The sequence below is a fragment of the Lodderomyces beijingensis genome (genome assembly GCF_963989305.1).
Source record: "Lodderomyces beijingensis strain CBS 14171 genome assembly, chromosome: 1".
NCBI lineage: Eukaryota > Fungi > Ascomycota > Pichiomycetes > Serinales > Debaryomycetaceae > Lodderomyces > Lodderomyces beijingensis.
In genome coordinates, this window is record NC_089970.1 from 2,383,658 (window position 1) to 2,399,751 (window position 16,094).

The window sequence follows — 16,094 nt, forward strand, 5'->3', positions numbered from 1 at the left end:
CAAAGTTCACGTTGATAGGGAAACTCTTTTTCGGGATTAAACAAAATCTCAGAACATGAAGCTCTGTCTCTCTCCCCCTCTCACCCCAGAAACACGATCATGAGGATGAAAAAGGTTCCCAACAGCATCAAAAAGTACTTGAAATATTCAGTTGGTTTCCGATGTAAGATTATCCCGCCTCCACGAACGGCATCCGAGCTAAATTTCATTTTGCAGAACTTGCAAAAATTTGCAACAATTGATTATCTATCCTGTACACCTTTGACACGAAAATGTTCCAGCTCAGACTTTGACTCGGACTTTATCATCAAGATACTTTTCAATCCATGTCAACAAAAGAGCCTCTTCCTGCCGATGTTTAGTGGAGACGACTATCCAAAGCCAAACGGACAATCAGAGCTGACAAAGAGCGCCCTTCGAGCTGCGTTGGTGCAGAAGTTGAAAAACATAGTGTCGATCCCTCGCTATCAAGGCATAGAGCACGATGAAGACTATTTGAAACACGGCAAGGCGATTGAGCTTCATCATCAGCTCGCCTCCATCAACTCGCAATCTCATCACAGCGGCGTAAGAAATATAAATTACAAGTTGTCCACGTCCACGATGGATAATCCCATCATATCCTTTATCGGGTGCGACCCCGAAGTGGACCAAACCATGTTAAGGAACTCAATACGGCAAAATTTCCAGCTATTCCATAAATTCGAAAAAATCGAGATTGATTCTCACGGTTCGGACAATTTGTTGAAATTACAATGAAATGAGAGGAGATTGAAAAAAAGAAAAAAAAGGTGTTATTTCTTTTACTTAAGGAGATACTCCCTCTATTTAGATTTGAATTTGATCAAACTTTGAACTTTTTCCGAGTCCTTCTCTAGCACGCTGTTGAGATAATTCAACCCCATCTGCTGTTTCAACAACACTTTTGCGATTTTGTTGATTACATCATCAGTGTTTCCATTCTCCTCCTTGGATTCCTTCGCTGGGTTTTCGTTACCCAACGAGCCGTTCAACTTGTGCATCGATTGGTCGAATTGGGAATTCAAGTCCTCGGCTCTTTCCTTGAGCACCGCCAATTTGGCAAAGATGTCTCCCAATTTGCCAATCGGGCTATTTGGATCATTGATTTTAGCTGTAAGAATATCAAACTGTCTGGCAATCTCCTCTTCCTCGGGCAACAATGGATAACCTTTTAACTTGAGAATCGCGAGTACTGTAGCTAGCCTCAATAACCTTCGAGATAATTGCGTATGCCTGGCTTTTGCCTTTAAGATTCTAGTGGTGTTTTCCAAGTCATGCTTTGCCGATAAAGTATTTAATCGTTCGTTGATGGTATTGAGGAGCACCCTTGACTTGGCTACTTGATCTAGCTGGGCTTCGATACGTTGCGCAACCTCGGTGAACGAAGTGATCTTGACCGGGAAAAAATTTGGCCCCGGTCTTTCAGACATGGCCTTGTCCCAATCTTCGACTGTCTCATTTGCCGGGCGAGGCTGCGCCAACAATTGGCCAATCTCTTGATCATTGAATTTATTGTAAAAATGTGTCTTTAATCCGCACTTGGCGGAGTTTGGGTCCCATTGTTCCCACACTTTTGTCAATTGGTCATTGATGGCTGGAGTGTATGAACTTGGGTTTGCATTGGCTTGCTGGCTACCTTGACCAACGTCTCCAAACAAGGACGTCGACGGGTAGATTGAGGATGGCTGTGTTTGTGGATTTTTGCTCCAACTGAACGAAGGCTGTTGATTGTTTGTGGTGTTGGAAGAGAACAACGATGACTGTTGAGTTGGCTGGCTCTGTTGCTGTTGTTGTTGCGGCTGCTGCTGCTGCTGCTGCCCAAATAGTCCTGCGCCTCCCGTGTTTGTAGTGTTTTGACCAAATAATCCGCCGCCGCCGCCTTGGGAATTGGTTGATGAACCGAAAAGACCGCCTCCTCCTGTAGATGTACTTGGCTTGTTTCCAAACAACCCACTTGTCGTGTTCGTGGCCGACAGCTGGTTGTTTCCAAAAAGACCACCCGAAGTGGTGCCAGTAGTCGCGCGTTGGTTATTTCCAAAAAGGCCACCCGTTGAAGGCTGCTGGCTTCCAAAGAGCCCTCCCGTCGTGCCCGTTGCAGGAGGTTTGTTGGCACTTGCTCCGAAAAGACCTCCTCCAGATGTACCTGTATTTGACTGTTGATTACCAAATAAGTTGGTTCCTGTGTTTGATTGTGCATTGTTTCCAAACATGCTCGTGCCAGTGTTTGGTTGCAGATTGTTCCCAAAAAGCCCACCACCAGTCAGGGCTGGCTTGGCTCCAAATCCTGCATTACCAGAGCCAAACATATTACCCGTGTTTGAAGTTGCTGCTGTTGTTGTTGCAGACGACGGATTCGAGCCGAAAAGTCCAGTTGAAGGCTTGGATTGATTCGACCCAAATAATCCCGTCGAGCCAGTGGAGTTAGACTGCGATTGACCAAATAGTCCACCCGACGTATTACTTGAACCAAACGCATTCTGCTGTTGTGGTTGTTGCGGTTGCTGTGATCCAAACACGGGCGTTGAGCCGGGCTTGTTTCCAAAGAGACCACCACCGACGCCTTGGTTAGTACTTGAAGAGCCAAACAAGCCGCCCCCGCTGTTGCTGGTGTTGTTGTTGATGCTAGAGCCGAACATCGGTGATGTTTGATGATGCTCTGTAGCCCACTAGGTCTGTCTTCTTTTGTTGTTTATTTTTCGAGTTCTGAAAAAAAAAAAAATAGCGACCAGGGTGAATGAGATCTTGACTTTGGAGGTGGATTTTTTAGAAATCTACTACATAAAGAAAACATACAGGTTGAAGAAAACAACTTCTTCTTGTCGAGATAAAAATGTTCAAGAATCAAGGTTGTCCCCAGGTTTACAATTGTAAGTGTTGTCGAAAGATAGAGAGAGAGAGCCTGCCCTCTCTTTGATTGGAGTCAGAATAAGGCATCTCTTTGCCCTCTATGTTGATTCTTACGTATTTGATTTTTGCTATTTTGTTGTCTTTTGTCTTTTGTCCCATTCAACTGCTTTCCTTTTCCGATTTTTGCAAAAACTCATTCGTCAAACGAATATCTTTGGGGTCGGTCTTATATATTGGGCTCTTTTTGTCCTGAATCTGTTCCTCGACCCCAGGGATGTGTTTTTTCAATCCCAAATTATCAAACACGCATTTGCTCAATGCACCTTCACTGGCACGGCAGCGACTAAAGTATTGGTTGTTCTGTTCCAAACAGTCGTAGTGCAATTTGAATTGGTCAAAGCAGTACTTGTTCAAGTCTTGCAACACCGAGATGGCGCACCTGGTGACTCTTCTTCCCTCTTTCAAGCAGTCCACTGTACCTCCGTTGTGTTCGTCTTTGCACAACATGAAATCCTCATTGTATGGCTTGCATCTGTCTGCAATGTAGAACGATGCCGATAGTAACGGAGCTGAAGTGGCACCGACTTCGTCAACCTCGGGGATTGTCGATGGTAATGGGGTTTCTTCTTTATTTTCCCACTTGTGTCTCCCTACAAAAAACTCTCCAAGCATTGTTCCAGGTTATATGTGATGAAATATATGTATATGTGTTTACGTGAATGAATTACACGAATTTATGATGTATTGTAAAGGCTGGTACAAGGTTTTTCCTCTTGGGTTGATAGTGGTCAAAAGAGAGAAATTTTAGATTGCAAATTCTTGAGATTTGGTTGGTCGGAGTCCACTAAAAAAAGGACAGAATATTTAGGGAATAAAAAAAAAAAAAACCTACCCGACCAGATACACACTTGGGACGATTCTGGATACCCCAGAAAGATATGTAAGCCTTGGCCCCGTGTGAGGACTACATGCGGCTGCCTTTAATTCACCTTGTCCTTTGAAGGGCAAGTTGCCATTTCTGGAGTTTGAAAATTCTAGGTTGAATGAGAGTGGTTAATGGTGAACCAGAGCCTCGTTTTGATGGGCAAGTTGCCATTTTTCTGGAGTTTGAAAATTCTAGGTTGGATGAAAGATCTCTTTTCATATTCCAGAGCTTTGCTTTTTCGAGGGTTTGAAAGGTGGTTTGTCAAACCAGTATAGCTATTGCCACGATTGAACGTTTCTCTCTTTCCACCCTCGTGACTTTTTCCTGTCTTGGTGAATCATATCTATCCCCGCAATGGACTTCAAAAACAAATCATTACTTTAAACCTAGCACCGTGTTGATCTTTGCGATTTCAAGCGCCAAATCACCATCTCTTTCCGTCCTATTCTTGTCTGCTGTCTCCTGCAAATAGCTCTTGAACTCGAGAAAAATCGACGAGATCTTGCTTTGAACATACTGCTCCTCGAAATGGGTCCTTCCTTCAACTTTAAACTCTCCGCTTCTTTGCAAGTACTCTTCAATGTTCATTATCGAAAGGTAAACACCGGTAACTTTTCTCAACTGCTCAGCGCTCATCTTGTCCTCTTTAACGCATGCATCGAACAATTGAATTTGATCATGCATCAACAAACTCAACTTTAAATTCGTCTTAACGTCAATGAGAGCTTGTCTTGTTTCAAGTGCTTCGCGAACCATATCGTCCATAGTAGAAAATTTATCCAGTAACCGCGTGAGTTCATTCTTGAAGTTTTTCAAGTCCTCCGAGATTGACGAGATCAAGTCACTTCCTCCGTTTATCGACTTCCCAAGCTTGATAAAGTCGTTGTAGTCGTGGTTTACTAGGTCAAGCAAGTTTTGGTTTAGCTGAGACGAGAGTTTCTTGAGGTCTTTTATGAGGATATCTAGCGACGTGAATCGGTGGTTCTTGTATAGAAAATGATCAATGTGCTCTTGTTTGAATTCGCCTTTGAAATTGGTGGCGACAATTGAAACTGGGAAAGGGAACTCTTCTGGAGTCTCGTAATCATTGTGATCCATTTTCGATTGAATTTAATTTGAGATTCAAATTTTGGTTGTGCTATCTTGTCGTATATATATCCTTGTGGATGTATGTTTGTATATATTGCGTTGTTGGAACGGGAGTTTTTCCAAACGTGTCGCCAACACGTGATCAAACCATGAATTCGTTTTTTGCATCTAAGTTGTTAAATTTTTTGCACCCAACGGAAAACCGATTTTCTGGCTTGAAATAATGAACAAAAAAATGGTTGCGGATGAATCAAAGAACTTCGTTAGAGAAGGAAAGCAAACAATACTGTAATCTGTTGATTTTACAAGGTCAACTGAGTCACCAGTTCCCTATAATTCCAGCGAAACTTGTCTCGGAATTGTGGCAAATACTGACCAAAATCATTGCCCAGTTTTCAGTTGTAGAAGCAAAGGTCTCTCTTTGTCATTATTGTTCCACTGCAGCGAATAATAATTTCAAATCCAACTTTTGAGGATATAAACTTGACCCAAATAGATGTTCAACTGTGGTTTCCAAAAGTGGCACTCAGCACCCTCCCCCCTGCTTCATCATCGAGAACGAAGTTAAGAAGTTGAACTGCTGAACCTGAGTTGGGTTCTCGAACAATAGTGCCGTACCAACCAAGGGTGTAACGTTCGGTCTTGTTCATCACCGTCATCATCATCGCATACACATATATACATTGTTGATCTAGAACTAGGGGGGAGGGTTCCTACGATTATTACTTGTAAGGGAATAAGCATCGATTCTGCACGAGAAGGGGAAGAAGAAGAAGGAGAAGAAAAACATTACAAAAGGAAAAGCCGGGGCAGGATTGATAAGATAAGCTTAGACACAGTCTGGAGAGAAATATAGTCCTCTCCATTTTGGCCGAGTTTTCATCTATAAATACATGTCGAATGGAGGAAGGTGGAATAATATGCACTGAGGACCACGCCACTCAGCTTAACCGGCGAACCCACATATGAGGGTTTTTTTTTACCTGATTAAGGTTCGATACCAAGTTATTGTACTAACCCTAGTGTGCCGCTCGCTTGATGGCGTAGGGAGTTACATAACACGGTGAACAATGTCCAACCTCTCCGCACCTGGTTGATCTCAACGGTTTATTGCTCTTGCTTGGGACAACAAACGTCGACTATTGTTGAGCTATTATATGTAAATTACGAACCAGTCTTGTTCTTTTTCTTTCTTTTCTTTCTTACTTGTGGACAAGTTTCCGGAGCCGTACCGAATTTCCCAGCGGGAAACGCACAGCTGGGAATGTATCAATGATGACGAGTCGATAATAAACCCGAGCATCAACTCTCTACTCTCAACTCTCTACGCTCTACTCGAAACGGAACGAAACAAAGCAAAACCAGTTTTCTCGCAAGACTGGCCTGCCCAATATTGCGGAAGGATATCTCTCACATTATTGAAATACAATTTGTTTCTCGCCAATAAACATTTAGGCGACGCAAATATAGGGGGAGGCCCGAATGGACTAGCTGATTGCAATTTTTTTTCAAAGGTTTAAATGGAAAGAACGCGGCCAACTTTTTAGGTTAACAACCCAATGCACATTTTGACTCCTCGCCACTATTACCAGCTAGCCCATCGCCATGCCCACATGTCTACCACACCCGCATGTATCCCTCACGAATGTAAGGGAAAGTAAGGAGAAAAAACACGAGACACATACATGGCTTTGCCAGTACGAAAATCCTCAACAGTTAGGCCATTGGACATCTTGTCAAATGAAGAAAGAGAGGTATTTGCGTTGGAAGTGGGTAAGCAAGCGTGCAGTTGGCATGTGAGAAGTGAAACCATGTGTGCAAATAGTGTCAAGTTGCGAAAAAATGGGAGAGGGAAGGGGTGTGCGTGTGGAAAGCGGCTTTAATGCAGCGTGAGCCAAATGCATTTTGAAAAGAAAAAGGAAGAGCAAGCTACACAAGAGCTGGTGTGTGTCCTGATAAAGAAATGGGAAAACATAGCAGATACTGCTTCGTTGCGGATAAACGATTAATCGTGGAAAAATACGTTAGCTCGATGGCTGTGCTCTCGAAGCAGAGCTGTTTCTTTTTGTCGTGTCTTCGAGAGGATCCTATTTCAATTGATAGGGGTGGCCATTTGATTCCTTGTATTTTTTTATAAACCCCTTTTGAGGCGTGGTTGCGATAGGTGGGGGAAAAAGCAGGGGGGGGGGGGGGTGAGACATCGTGCACAACCTCCTCTCCCCTCTGGTTGAGAGATTAGATTCAAAATGATGTCTGCAGAAGGTCACATGCTGCTGCTACTACCGACCCTATCAATGACGTGATTCGGGGTCTTGAGAAAAAAAAAAGTGAATCACAGAAATTTTGACTATTGTTGAGAATAGCAAGCAAGATTAGGAATGGCACATCGTCCTTTGCTAATTTGAACTATGTAGCTTGTGAACAAGGAGGGATCTGTTTGTGATATACCCCCTAGGAGAAGGAGCCATGCTCTCCCATATCAATATATCATCACGTCATTTACTCGCTAATCGAGATTTCAAGTAGTGGGAGGATTTTGTAGAATCCATGAGGCAGGTTTAGCCGTCTGAGCGAATCCTTAGCTTCTACCATTAGACCGACAAAGGGCCAAATTGATTGAATTTACAAGAGCAGAGAGAGTGAGGCCTAGGGATACCCATGCGGAGGGGCTTGAGTCTGAACATGTGGTCTCCCAGGGTGAGCAAAAAGGAATCACCACCTAATCTTCTTTTTATTTTCATTTTATTTTCCTTCTTGTTCAAATCATAGCTAAAACTTGCTTTTCCCCAAGTGAAGGTTTAAAACTTTTAGATGGGCTCTTGGTCCTAATTCGGGAATTGAAAGGACAATAAAAGAGGGGAAAGCGCAAACGAGGTATGTCCAGCCAATCACGAGTAGTTTTGGTGGGTCTAAGATAAGATCCAGTTAGTCAAACAAATAAGAAAGTATTGTATCTGTTCTGTCTGTCTGGTTTTTTTTTTTTTATTTATTTCTGGTGCAAATGCCTCGCAATGGTGGAAAGTAGTAAAAGCGCAATTTTACTCTTATTGTCACAGCAAAACAAAATAATCTTTGACATCTTTTTGACGTTTGACCGATAACGCTGCTTCAACTGCTTGCAAATTCCGCATCTATATTGAAAGAGTTTTCAAGTCTCCGTAATTTTTGGCACTTTTTTCCATGCCATTGTGGTGGTGCGATACAGCAATTGTGAGGAAAAAGGACATGAGCTTTTTTAGATTGTGATTTTCGAATTGTAAACATTTGCAACAATTGGGTCGATTGGAATGATAATTGCAGTGGAAATGGTTACAAGTGCTAAGGTATTACTAAAAGAAACACGAGGCTATAGAAACGTTTCCGACTGAGGAAGAATGTAGGGAGCGAAGGGGAGGGGGAGAGGGGGTGGTTTTGATGGTTAAAGATGAGAGACACATTATGCAAAAGATGAGAAACTAAATCAATTAATTTGACAATTAACCGTTGATTTACAAAAATCTGGCTCCAACAATTGAAGCAATTGACTAAGTTGATTGTTTGACCCGTTTGAAGCCCATAACTCTGGTAGAATAAGGCGTAAAAGAAAACACACGCAAATACACATACGCTAGAATGTCTCAAAGCAGTTACCACGAGCCATGTGTCTAAGCAGATGGTTTTGATACGAAGAGAAAAAGAGGGGGTGCGCTAGTTAATAAAAAAAAAACGTTTCTGGTTGACATTGACATTTCGAACAATATCAAACATAAAAAAAAATCGATCTGAGCCCCATACCGTACACTTTAAACGTACACTTTAAAGTATGGTCGGACTTGGGGGTTAAATTGGGACGACTATGATAGTGCAGTTACGAAAGCTGAAATTTGCGCTTTTCATGGAACCCATGGCAACAGGACAGAGCAGAGCCACCAGCTGGTGCACTGGCTCAGAGGCTTGGGGGGTCGCTCTTCCACATCTTCAAACGGCCTCATACATTGCCCGTGCGTTCAACAGTTTTATTCCTTAGAGAAGGAAATCGTTGATACCCTGTAGAAACAATTTTTAGCCGCTAGAGTCAAGAGCACCGAGACCTACCACACGTCGTTTGGCGAAAAATTCGGTTTTTGAAGGCTAACGAAAAAAAAAAACACACAGAATTGACTCTCCACAGCTCAAAGAGGGAAGAAACTTTTGATTTCTCCTTGCCAGCTTCCCTTGGTTTGGTGCTATACTTTGTAGGTGCGTTGTTGATGAAAGTAGGGGGGTTTTTAGCAAATGTCGAATTTGGACAAAGTTAGTATTGCCCTAGAAGAAAATAAACAAAAAATGAAAAACCGCATAATGATTGATCCTGCAATGTTAGACAAAAAAGAGACGGTGAAGTAAGTAGATGATAGATACCGCGGACAGAAGTTGGATCCACCTGCCTGGTTTACACTCCAGACTCGATACATTACGAATAAATAAAAAAAAAGAATACATCAGGAAAGATGGCGGAGTAGTTGTATCAGCGGCTATTATAACTGCTACTGCTACTACCACCACCTCCACTACCCATGAGTGAAATACTGCTCTGCTCAAACACAAGAAATGTGCCAATTGGCTTAGATAAAGAAATTGCATAAAAGGCTTTTTTTTCTTTTTTGTTTTTGGAAATAGGAGATGATGTTCACTTTATCAAAATGCAAACTTGATGAAAATCAATAATTAAAAAAAGAAAAAAAAGCGAATCAGAAAGATCAAAAGTTTTAGGAGGCCAGAGAGAATTGGGAAAAATAAGAGGGAGACGGGGAAGGGAAGCAGAACATAGCATAAGCTCATGCAATGGGGTTAAGAAACAGAGAAAGGTCTCCTTTAAATCATGCGGCAAGTGCCAACTAATTTGTTATTGGTTGTTGGCCTATTTTCGCAGTAATTTGATGGTGATTTGCTAAAAAAAAAAAAAAAAACGAGGAGGTTCAGTTTTGTGCTGTTGATGGTGGGTGGGAACTATGTGAAATTTCCACCAGGGGGGGAGAAACGAGCAAGATAGGCAACGTCAAGAAGAGGGTTATACACAAAAGACGTTGCGTTTTTTATGTTTTTTTTTCGCCATGTCGAAAGTATGGAGATGACATCATGCACCTTACTTTTTGTCCGTCAAAAGAACTCATAACAGCTTCATTCGTCGTCGCCGTCGTCGCTTCAGTTGTTGTTGTTGCTGTTATTGTTGTCGTCGCTGACTACAATAACCGGAGAAACTTGGAACAATTCGACTCCGGATTTTTTTTTTTTTGATTTCCTTCAACAAAAAGAAAAAGCAAGGTTCCAATTGTTCGAAACAATTTGCGCACATTTCTGTTTTATTGTGGAAGAAGTAGGAGAAGGAGAAGTAAGGGCAGGGGATGGTACTGGGGTTTTGGAGTTTGAGGATTGGAGCATGGAGTTTTGTTTGTGCCACCCCCCCCTTGAATCGAATGGGCAGATACGCTTAATAATAAGAACGTTACTAAATTTTACAAACTCTTCCCAATCAGCAATCGATGAAAGCGCGCGGGTTTCTTTAGGAAGAACTGCAGCCCCTAAATTAGAATTGCGAGCAGCCAAGTTGACGCTTTTTAGTTAAACCTCACTCTTTTTTTTTTTGGACAGAATTGCGAAATTTTGACTACTATTGCAAGCAAGGGTGCCATGGTTGTCACTACGATTCAGCCAACGGCTCCTTTCTCAGAATCCCCACAAAGAGCAAAAAAAAAACTTGCCCCATGACTATTCTCTGTAGAAAAAAAAGCTCAGGCTACGTCTGTCAAATTTCGAGACTTGCCAGCGGGAAATTCAGGCTCTCCTCTCTCTCTCTCGCAAGGGGAAATCTCACACGCACCAACGAGATATATTGGCCAAAGGAGAGCAGCAGCAGGAACACTTTAGGATCCTCTGCATAGTTGCATATATTTATTCTTGAAGGGCAATGCGCATGCACTGTTCCGGGAAACGACGAGACGAGACGAGACAAGACGAAGACAGACGGAAGTAGGGAGGCATTTTTTTCTCTAGTATAGCTGCTAGCGTTGACTCTATCTTTTTTGAAAGAAATTTTTCCCCCTCGGACCGTATTTTTCTAAAACTAATTGGACCTTTTTTCATCTAAGATGGGTGAATGTTTGGTTTGATGAAACTATAGCTATAACCATAGGAGCATTACATCTTCTTGAGGCCGGGGGAGTGAAGGTTTGCTAACAGTTGGACGGAAAGCAAGAGAGTAGTGTGCCGGGCTCAAAATACTGTGACAACTAAAATGCAAAAAAAAAATCTCACCTTCTTCTACTAGCAGTAAGAAAGGCATACGAAGGTGCAACACCCACAGTTTTTCTTAGTTTAATGCAAGATTATAATCTGTTTTTTGCACCTAGTTGTTATCTTTCAACCTCGTTTCCTCCTTACTTACACACTCACCCTCGCTGAGCAGTTTTAGTAGCTAATACTTTTGCTCAGTAGCGTGCCCTGGAATGCGCAAGTGTTGCGCTTAAGGTTCACGTCTATTTGTGTTTGTGCGGAGTCGTGTAAATGTGTCAGACTTTCAATTTATTTTATTTTTTTATTTTGCACTCCTGAAGAAAGTTAAGCGGTGGTGCCTTTGTCCGTTGAGCTGAGTAAAATTATCACCATTGACACACTCACGAATGGTGATTCCATGCTCGATATGTATCTAGTCTTAAAGCAAAGCACTAGAGCCGATTGGCACATACAAATGTCTGGATGCAAATCGCGTTAATAGGAAAGAAAAAAGGGTAGTTTAGTTTAGGTAGGGTTGAATTGACCTGGGATGGGTGGGCAAGGTTGGCGCTGGTACATTTCGTGGTGCTGATGTGCTTTGCTCTCATGAAGGATCAGGAGGTAGTGATAGTAGTGGCGGTAGTGGTCGATGGTTATTTCAATTTACCTTCTTTTGTACCTAACAAAAGGTGGTTTTAAAGTATACCGAGTTATGTTTTATTTTTAAAAAAAGAAAAGGAATTTGTTTTATGTTTTGTGAAGCTGTGATTCTTCAATCATTTTCTTTGTTCCGTTCTTTATTTCATTTGCAATCAAAAGAACACTCTCGACATCGCACAGTTTATCTCTTCCTCCAAGTGTGTGTGTGTACATGTCTCTCGTGGTTATACATGAATATATATATGTATATATATCTGAAGTAATCTCCCGCTCCCTAAGAAGGTTTCCCAGAGATTCGTCCCATTCCTTTTGCGTATTGTTGTTTCACAAGCTATTCCATTTGTTCACCTGCTTCCTTTGAGACATTGATTCTGAAACGCTTGCAGCTTTCCTTGAAACAAATACCACCTCTCCTTCCAAAGCTTTCCCACTGAAGAAGCCAGTCATTTCGCATTTTATCGAGATCCAGATCGAGATTCCACACTAGCCCCCCCCCTTTGCTTTTTTCCAACCCCCCTTTTTTTAACGAGCCGTTTTGAAGAGCTATGTCCACTGCCGTCTACTACACCCACAACATGCACGGCGATGATTTACAATCCACAAGACACACCTTACCTTCGCTTTCACAGATTATGCCCCCAGTCCAACAGCAGCAGCAACAGCAGCAACAAGCACAACAGCAGTCTGAGGCTTCTTCAACCTCGCCCAACTTGAATGCTTTTTCGAACGGGTTTTACCCCCCTCAACAGTCGCAATATCAAGCTACTGGTGCTCAACTGAGTTATCCGCAAGACCCATTCTCTATTGATTCAACGGCACAAACCACTCCTACATCTAACTACAATCCTTACGAACAAACTCATAATCATCATCAACAACATCATCATCAACAACAACAGCAGCAGCAATCACTTGGGACCTCGCCAGTTTCTTCTTCTTCTTCCTCGGCATCTTTATCGGTAGCAGCTAGTATCGCTGCTCAAGACTCAGACGCACCGCAATGTATATGTAAAGTCAACCCAAACAAAATCCCACGTCCAAGAAATGCTTTTATTTTGTTTAGACAGAAATTCCACCAATTGGTGTTGGATGAAGGCACTGTGATTAGAACCAACCCTGAAGTCTCGAGAGAATTGGGACGTAGATGGAGGGCATTACTGCCCGAGGAAAAAGATCACTGGAACACCCTCGCTGAAGAAGAAAAGAAGAACCACGCTAAAAAATATCCAGGATACAAATACATGCCAAGACGCAATGGTAAGAATAAGAATTGTCTTGTATGTAAGGACAAGCCATCGGCCAAAGAACTTGCTAGAGCTCAACAGCAACAGCAGCAGCAAGTACAACAGCAGCAACAGGTGCAACAACAAGCACAACAACAGGTGCAGCAGGCTCACCAACAACAGTTTGAAGCTGCTGCTGTTCTTCAACAACAGCAACAACAAAGTCTTCATTATGACCATCAGCAACGCCATCATTCCGATGCCGCTTTATATCAACCACAGCCACATCAGCAGCAAGTCCATTTGCAACAAGAGCAATACCTGAATATATTCAAGCTACAACAACAACAGCAATATCAACAGCATTTGGCGCAAGGTCAACAAATCCAGCCTTCGCAAGCTGCTAACGCGTATCAAGGCTACATCATCACTAACCCATACATGATTCCTCACAACGCTTCCACCACCTCATTAACATCTACTACTACTTCCGCTAATCTGTTGGCCAGCTTACCTTTACCTTCCAATTCCATAACTAGTGCTTATTCATTACAGCCCAACTCTGCAACAACGTCGCAAAGCGGCGCCAGCTCATTATACAGCGATGCCGTGGCTAGTGCCGCAGGCAAAGTCTCGCCTTTAGCTCACCCAATCCACCCCCCCTCCAACCATTTTGCCTCGTCGTTGCCCGTCATTGCATCGTCTTCATCATCAACATCGTCGATATCGCATTATCATCAAGATCAGCATCCTGCTGGATCAGGTGCTGCTAACACTGGCGACGGCAGCGGCTTGCATTCAAATTTTGAAAACGGAAGAAGTGGTTACGTTTCTGCTGCTGCTGGTAGTGTTAGCGGACAAGGCCACGCATCATCAGCATCAACTGCAAACAACGGACATGCCTCGGCTTATGGATTCGATGGCTTTTCGCAGCATCACTAAGAAAGCAGTTTTTGTCCCCCCTTATCCCCTTCCTTTTTACCCCTTGATTTTTGTTTAAAATTAAAATATGTAAGAGTAATATTATTATCAATTTTTATTGCATCGAAGGAGAAGAGTTTCGAAGACTAGATTTCTGAATCACATGATTTTGGTTTTTTTTTTCTCTAGATGGCTTGGCTCTGCTACAATCACTCTGGGAACCACTTTGTTTTCCATGGCGTTCAAAAGATTTTTCAAGTTCTTAAGCTTTGATACGATGGAGGTTTCGCATTGTAGTGTCGGTACCTGAAACTACGAAAAAAGATAAGAAGACAAAGAGTCCAACAAGCTTTTACTCGAGGGTTATACCCCTGAAACAGAAGAATACGCTGTTCCTGACTCCTGGAACAATATTGATAAACTTTTGGGACAATCAAATGTGAAACAAGTACGAAATGGACATACACCACCGGATGGGTTTTCCCGAGGTTTTTTTTTTTTCTGGCTATCCACTTCCTGCATGGCTCACAACCAAGCACTACGAACATTATCTAGTTGAATGAATTGTGAAAAAAAAAAAAAGTAAAAGCAAAAGACGAGGATGTTGGTGTGATTTCGTACAGTTCTATCGTAAAAAATAAAAAAACAAGAGTCGTGATATTTAGGGGCTCTATCACGGCAGTTTTTGCTTGTGTTTGCTTGTGTTTGTTGTTGTTGTTGTTCTTAGAGGTGGTTGAAATTATGATGCGTTCCTGAAATTTGAAGTATTTTCTACAAAATAGGAACCAACAACAACTTCGCCAACCAATGGAGCACAGGTATCATAACCTTCGGCTAAACTTGACTTCTATGCGATTCCCGCTGGCATAGAAACTGGAAAAACAGGGTACAAGCTACAACATAGTACATCTTTTTTATTTTTTAAAGGACAGGAGAAAGACCCCCCAACAAACAATACAAAATTCGATAGCAGTTTATCTTATCAGCTGTTGTTGGTGCCTGCCGAGTCTTGCCTTAATATTTCTCATTTAGAACGGCAAAGTCTCGCTTTTTTTTCTTTGAAGAGTCAAAATTCAGTCGAGGAGGGAAAAAAACAGAGGCAGTTGGATCAACTTTCGTCTTTTTTGCTCTTATTACGGACCCGTGTAGTTTGTAGCTGTTGGTTTTTTAACGTCGCGAGTCTGCCTCGCTCAACCAACAAGCATCCACTGCAAAAAAGCGAAAAGAGATCCCAGAAAGGGCGTGAACGTGGCTTAAGCAAGAAGGGCCCATGTGTATTTCGCCTCACTATTGTCTCCCCCACATTTCATCCAAGTGAGCGGTACCGGGAAATCCCTTCACACGAAGCAAGCAAGACACTTCACATAATGTATGGGTTTTCTTTTTTTTTTTGTATGTTTTCTCTTTTGGCGTCTCTTGCGTGTCCCTGTGCCCTGTGTTTCCCCCCTTCCCAAAAGGGAAAGAGCGGCTTTAGTTCTGAACTCTTTTTTTATTCGCCGGTTTGCAGGTTAGCTCGTGCAGCACGGACGCACATCTGCCGCAGAACCGCTAACCTCGTGGCCGGGACAGCTGCGATGATACATCGAGATGACACGATCGAGAGAAAAAAGGGTAGAGAAGGACTAGTCTGCGTTTTTGCTAGTTAGTCTCTCGTATAAGCACAGTCTTGTTTTAGCAGCCGCCTCGGTATTATTGAGCGAGGGACGAATGTGTGAGGGATGAACATGTGTTTTTCTTCATTTCCCACGCTATTGATGCATCGTTTCCATAGAGGTGGTGGCATGAACTCGTAACGAAGCAGTAGAAGCGAATAACATCTCATCATGCGCAGCACGTTCACCCGTTGGAAGAAACCTTTTTTTTTTTGGAGATGTGGTGCTGGTGTGTGGCAGTCCGCACGCTGGAACGCACTGTAAGCGTAATGAAACTTCCCTCTACTCACGATTAGGTGCCAAAAAAGAAGAAAAAAAAATCCACGTTGAAGATGTTAAAATACACGGCAAATGCTCCTCGTTAGAAACGCGGATGGTGCGTTGCGCGGAGTCGCCTGGTATGGGCATGGGTTCTGGCACGGTCAAAATGGCTGCGAAATTTAATTTGTCGATGGGTATATTCAAATATTGCCCGTGTAAAACCGCTAGCGCTCGTCTGTGGGATGTTCAAGTACAGTTCATTAA

At 42.6% G+C, this 16,094-nt stretch overlaps 5 protein-coding genes across 5 annotated transcripts; 2 read left to right on the plus strand and 3 right to left on the minus strand. All coding sequences in view use genetic code 12, as the record gives it.

The window, feature by feature from the left end:
• Positions 1 to 99: 99 nt before the first annotated feature.
• On the plus strand, positions 100 to 759 carry LODBEIA_P09810 (uncharacterized protein; the record flags this gene model as incomplete). Its single annotated transcript, XM_066976961.1, has 1 exon — positions 100 to 759. One exon carries the CDS (start codon positions 100 to 102, stop codon positions 757 to 759), a length of 660 nt encoding a protein of 219 aa, XP_066827919.1.
• A 65-nt stretch (positions 760 to 824) lies between these two features.
• LODBEIA_P09820 (uncharacterized protein) lies at positions 825 to 2,657 on the minus strand (the record flags this gene model as incomplete). The annotated part of the gene is made up of 1 exon (XM_066976962.1): positions 825 to 2,657. One exon carries the CDS (start codon positions 2,655 to 2,657, stop codon positions 825 to 827), a length of 1,833 nt encoding a protein of 610 aa, XP_066827920.1.
• Positions 2,658 to 3,027: 370 nt separating this feature from the next.
• LODBEIA_P09830 (uncharacterized protein) lies at positions 3,028 to 3,540 on the minus strand (the record flags this gene model as incomplete). The annotated part of the gene is made up of 1 exon (XM_066976963.1): positions 3,028 to 3,540. The coding sequence occupies one exon, from the start codon at positions 3,538 to 3,540 to the stop codon at positions 3,028 to 3,030; it is 513 nt and encodes a 170-aa protein (XP_066827921.1).
• A 628-nt stretch (positions 3,541 to 4,168) lies between these two features.
• LODBEIA_P09840 (uncharacterized protein) lies at positions 4,169 to 4,891 on the minus strand (the record flags this gene model as incomplete). Its single annotated transcript, XM_066976964.1, has 1 exon — positions 4,169 to 4,891. The coding sequence occupies one exon, from the start codon at positions 4,889 to 4,891 to the stop codon at positions 4,169 to 4,171; it is 723 nt and encodes a 240-aa protein (XP_066827922.1).
• A 7,427-nt stretch (positions 4,892 to 12,318) lies between these two features.
• Positions 12,319 to 13,938, plus strand: LODBEIA_P09850 (uncharacterized protein; the record flags this gene model as incomplete). Its single annotated transcript, XM_066976965.1, has 1 exon — positions 12,319 to 13,938. One exon carries the CDS (start codon positions 12,319 to 12,321, stop codon positions 13,936 to 13,938), a length of 1,620 nt encoding a protein of 539 aa, XP_066827923.1.
• Between the last annotated feature and the right edge of the window lie 2,156 nt (positions 13,939 to 16,094).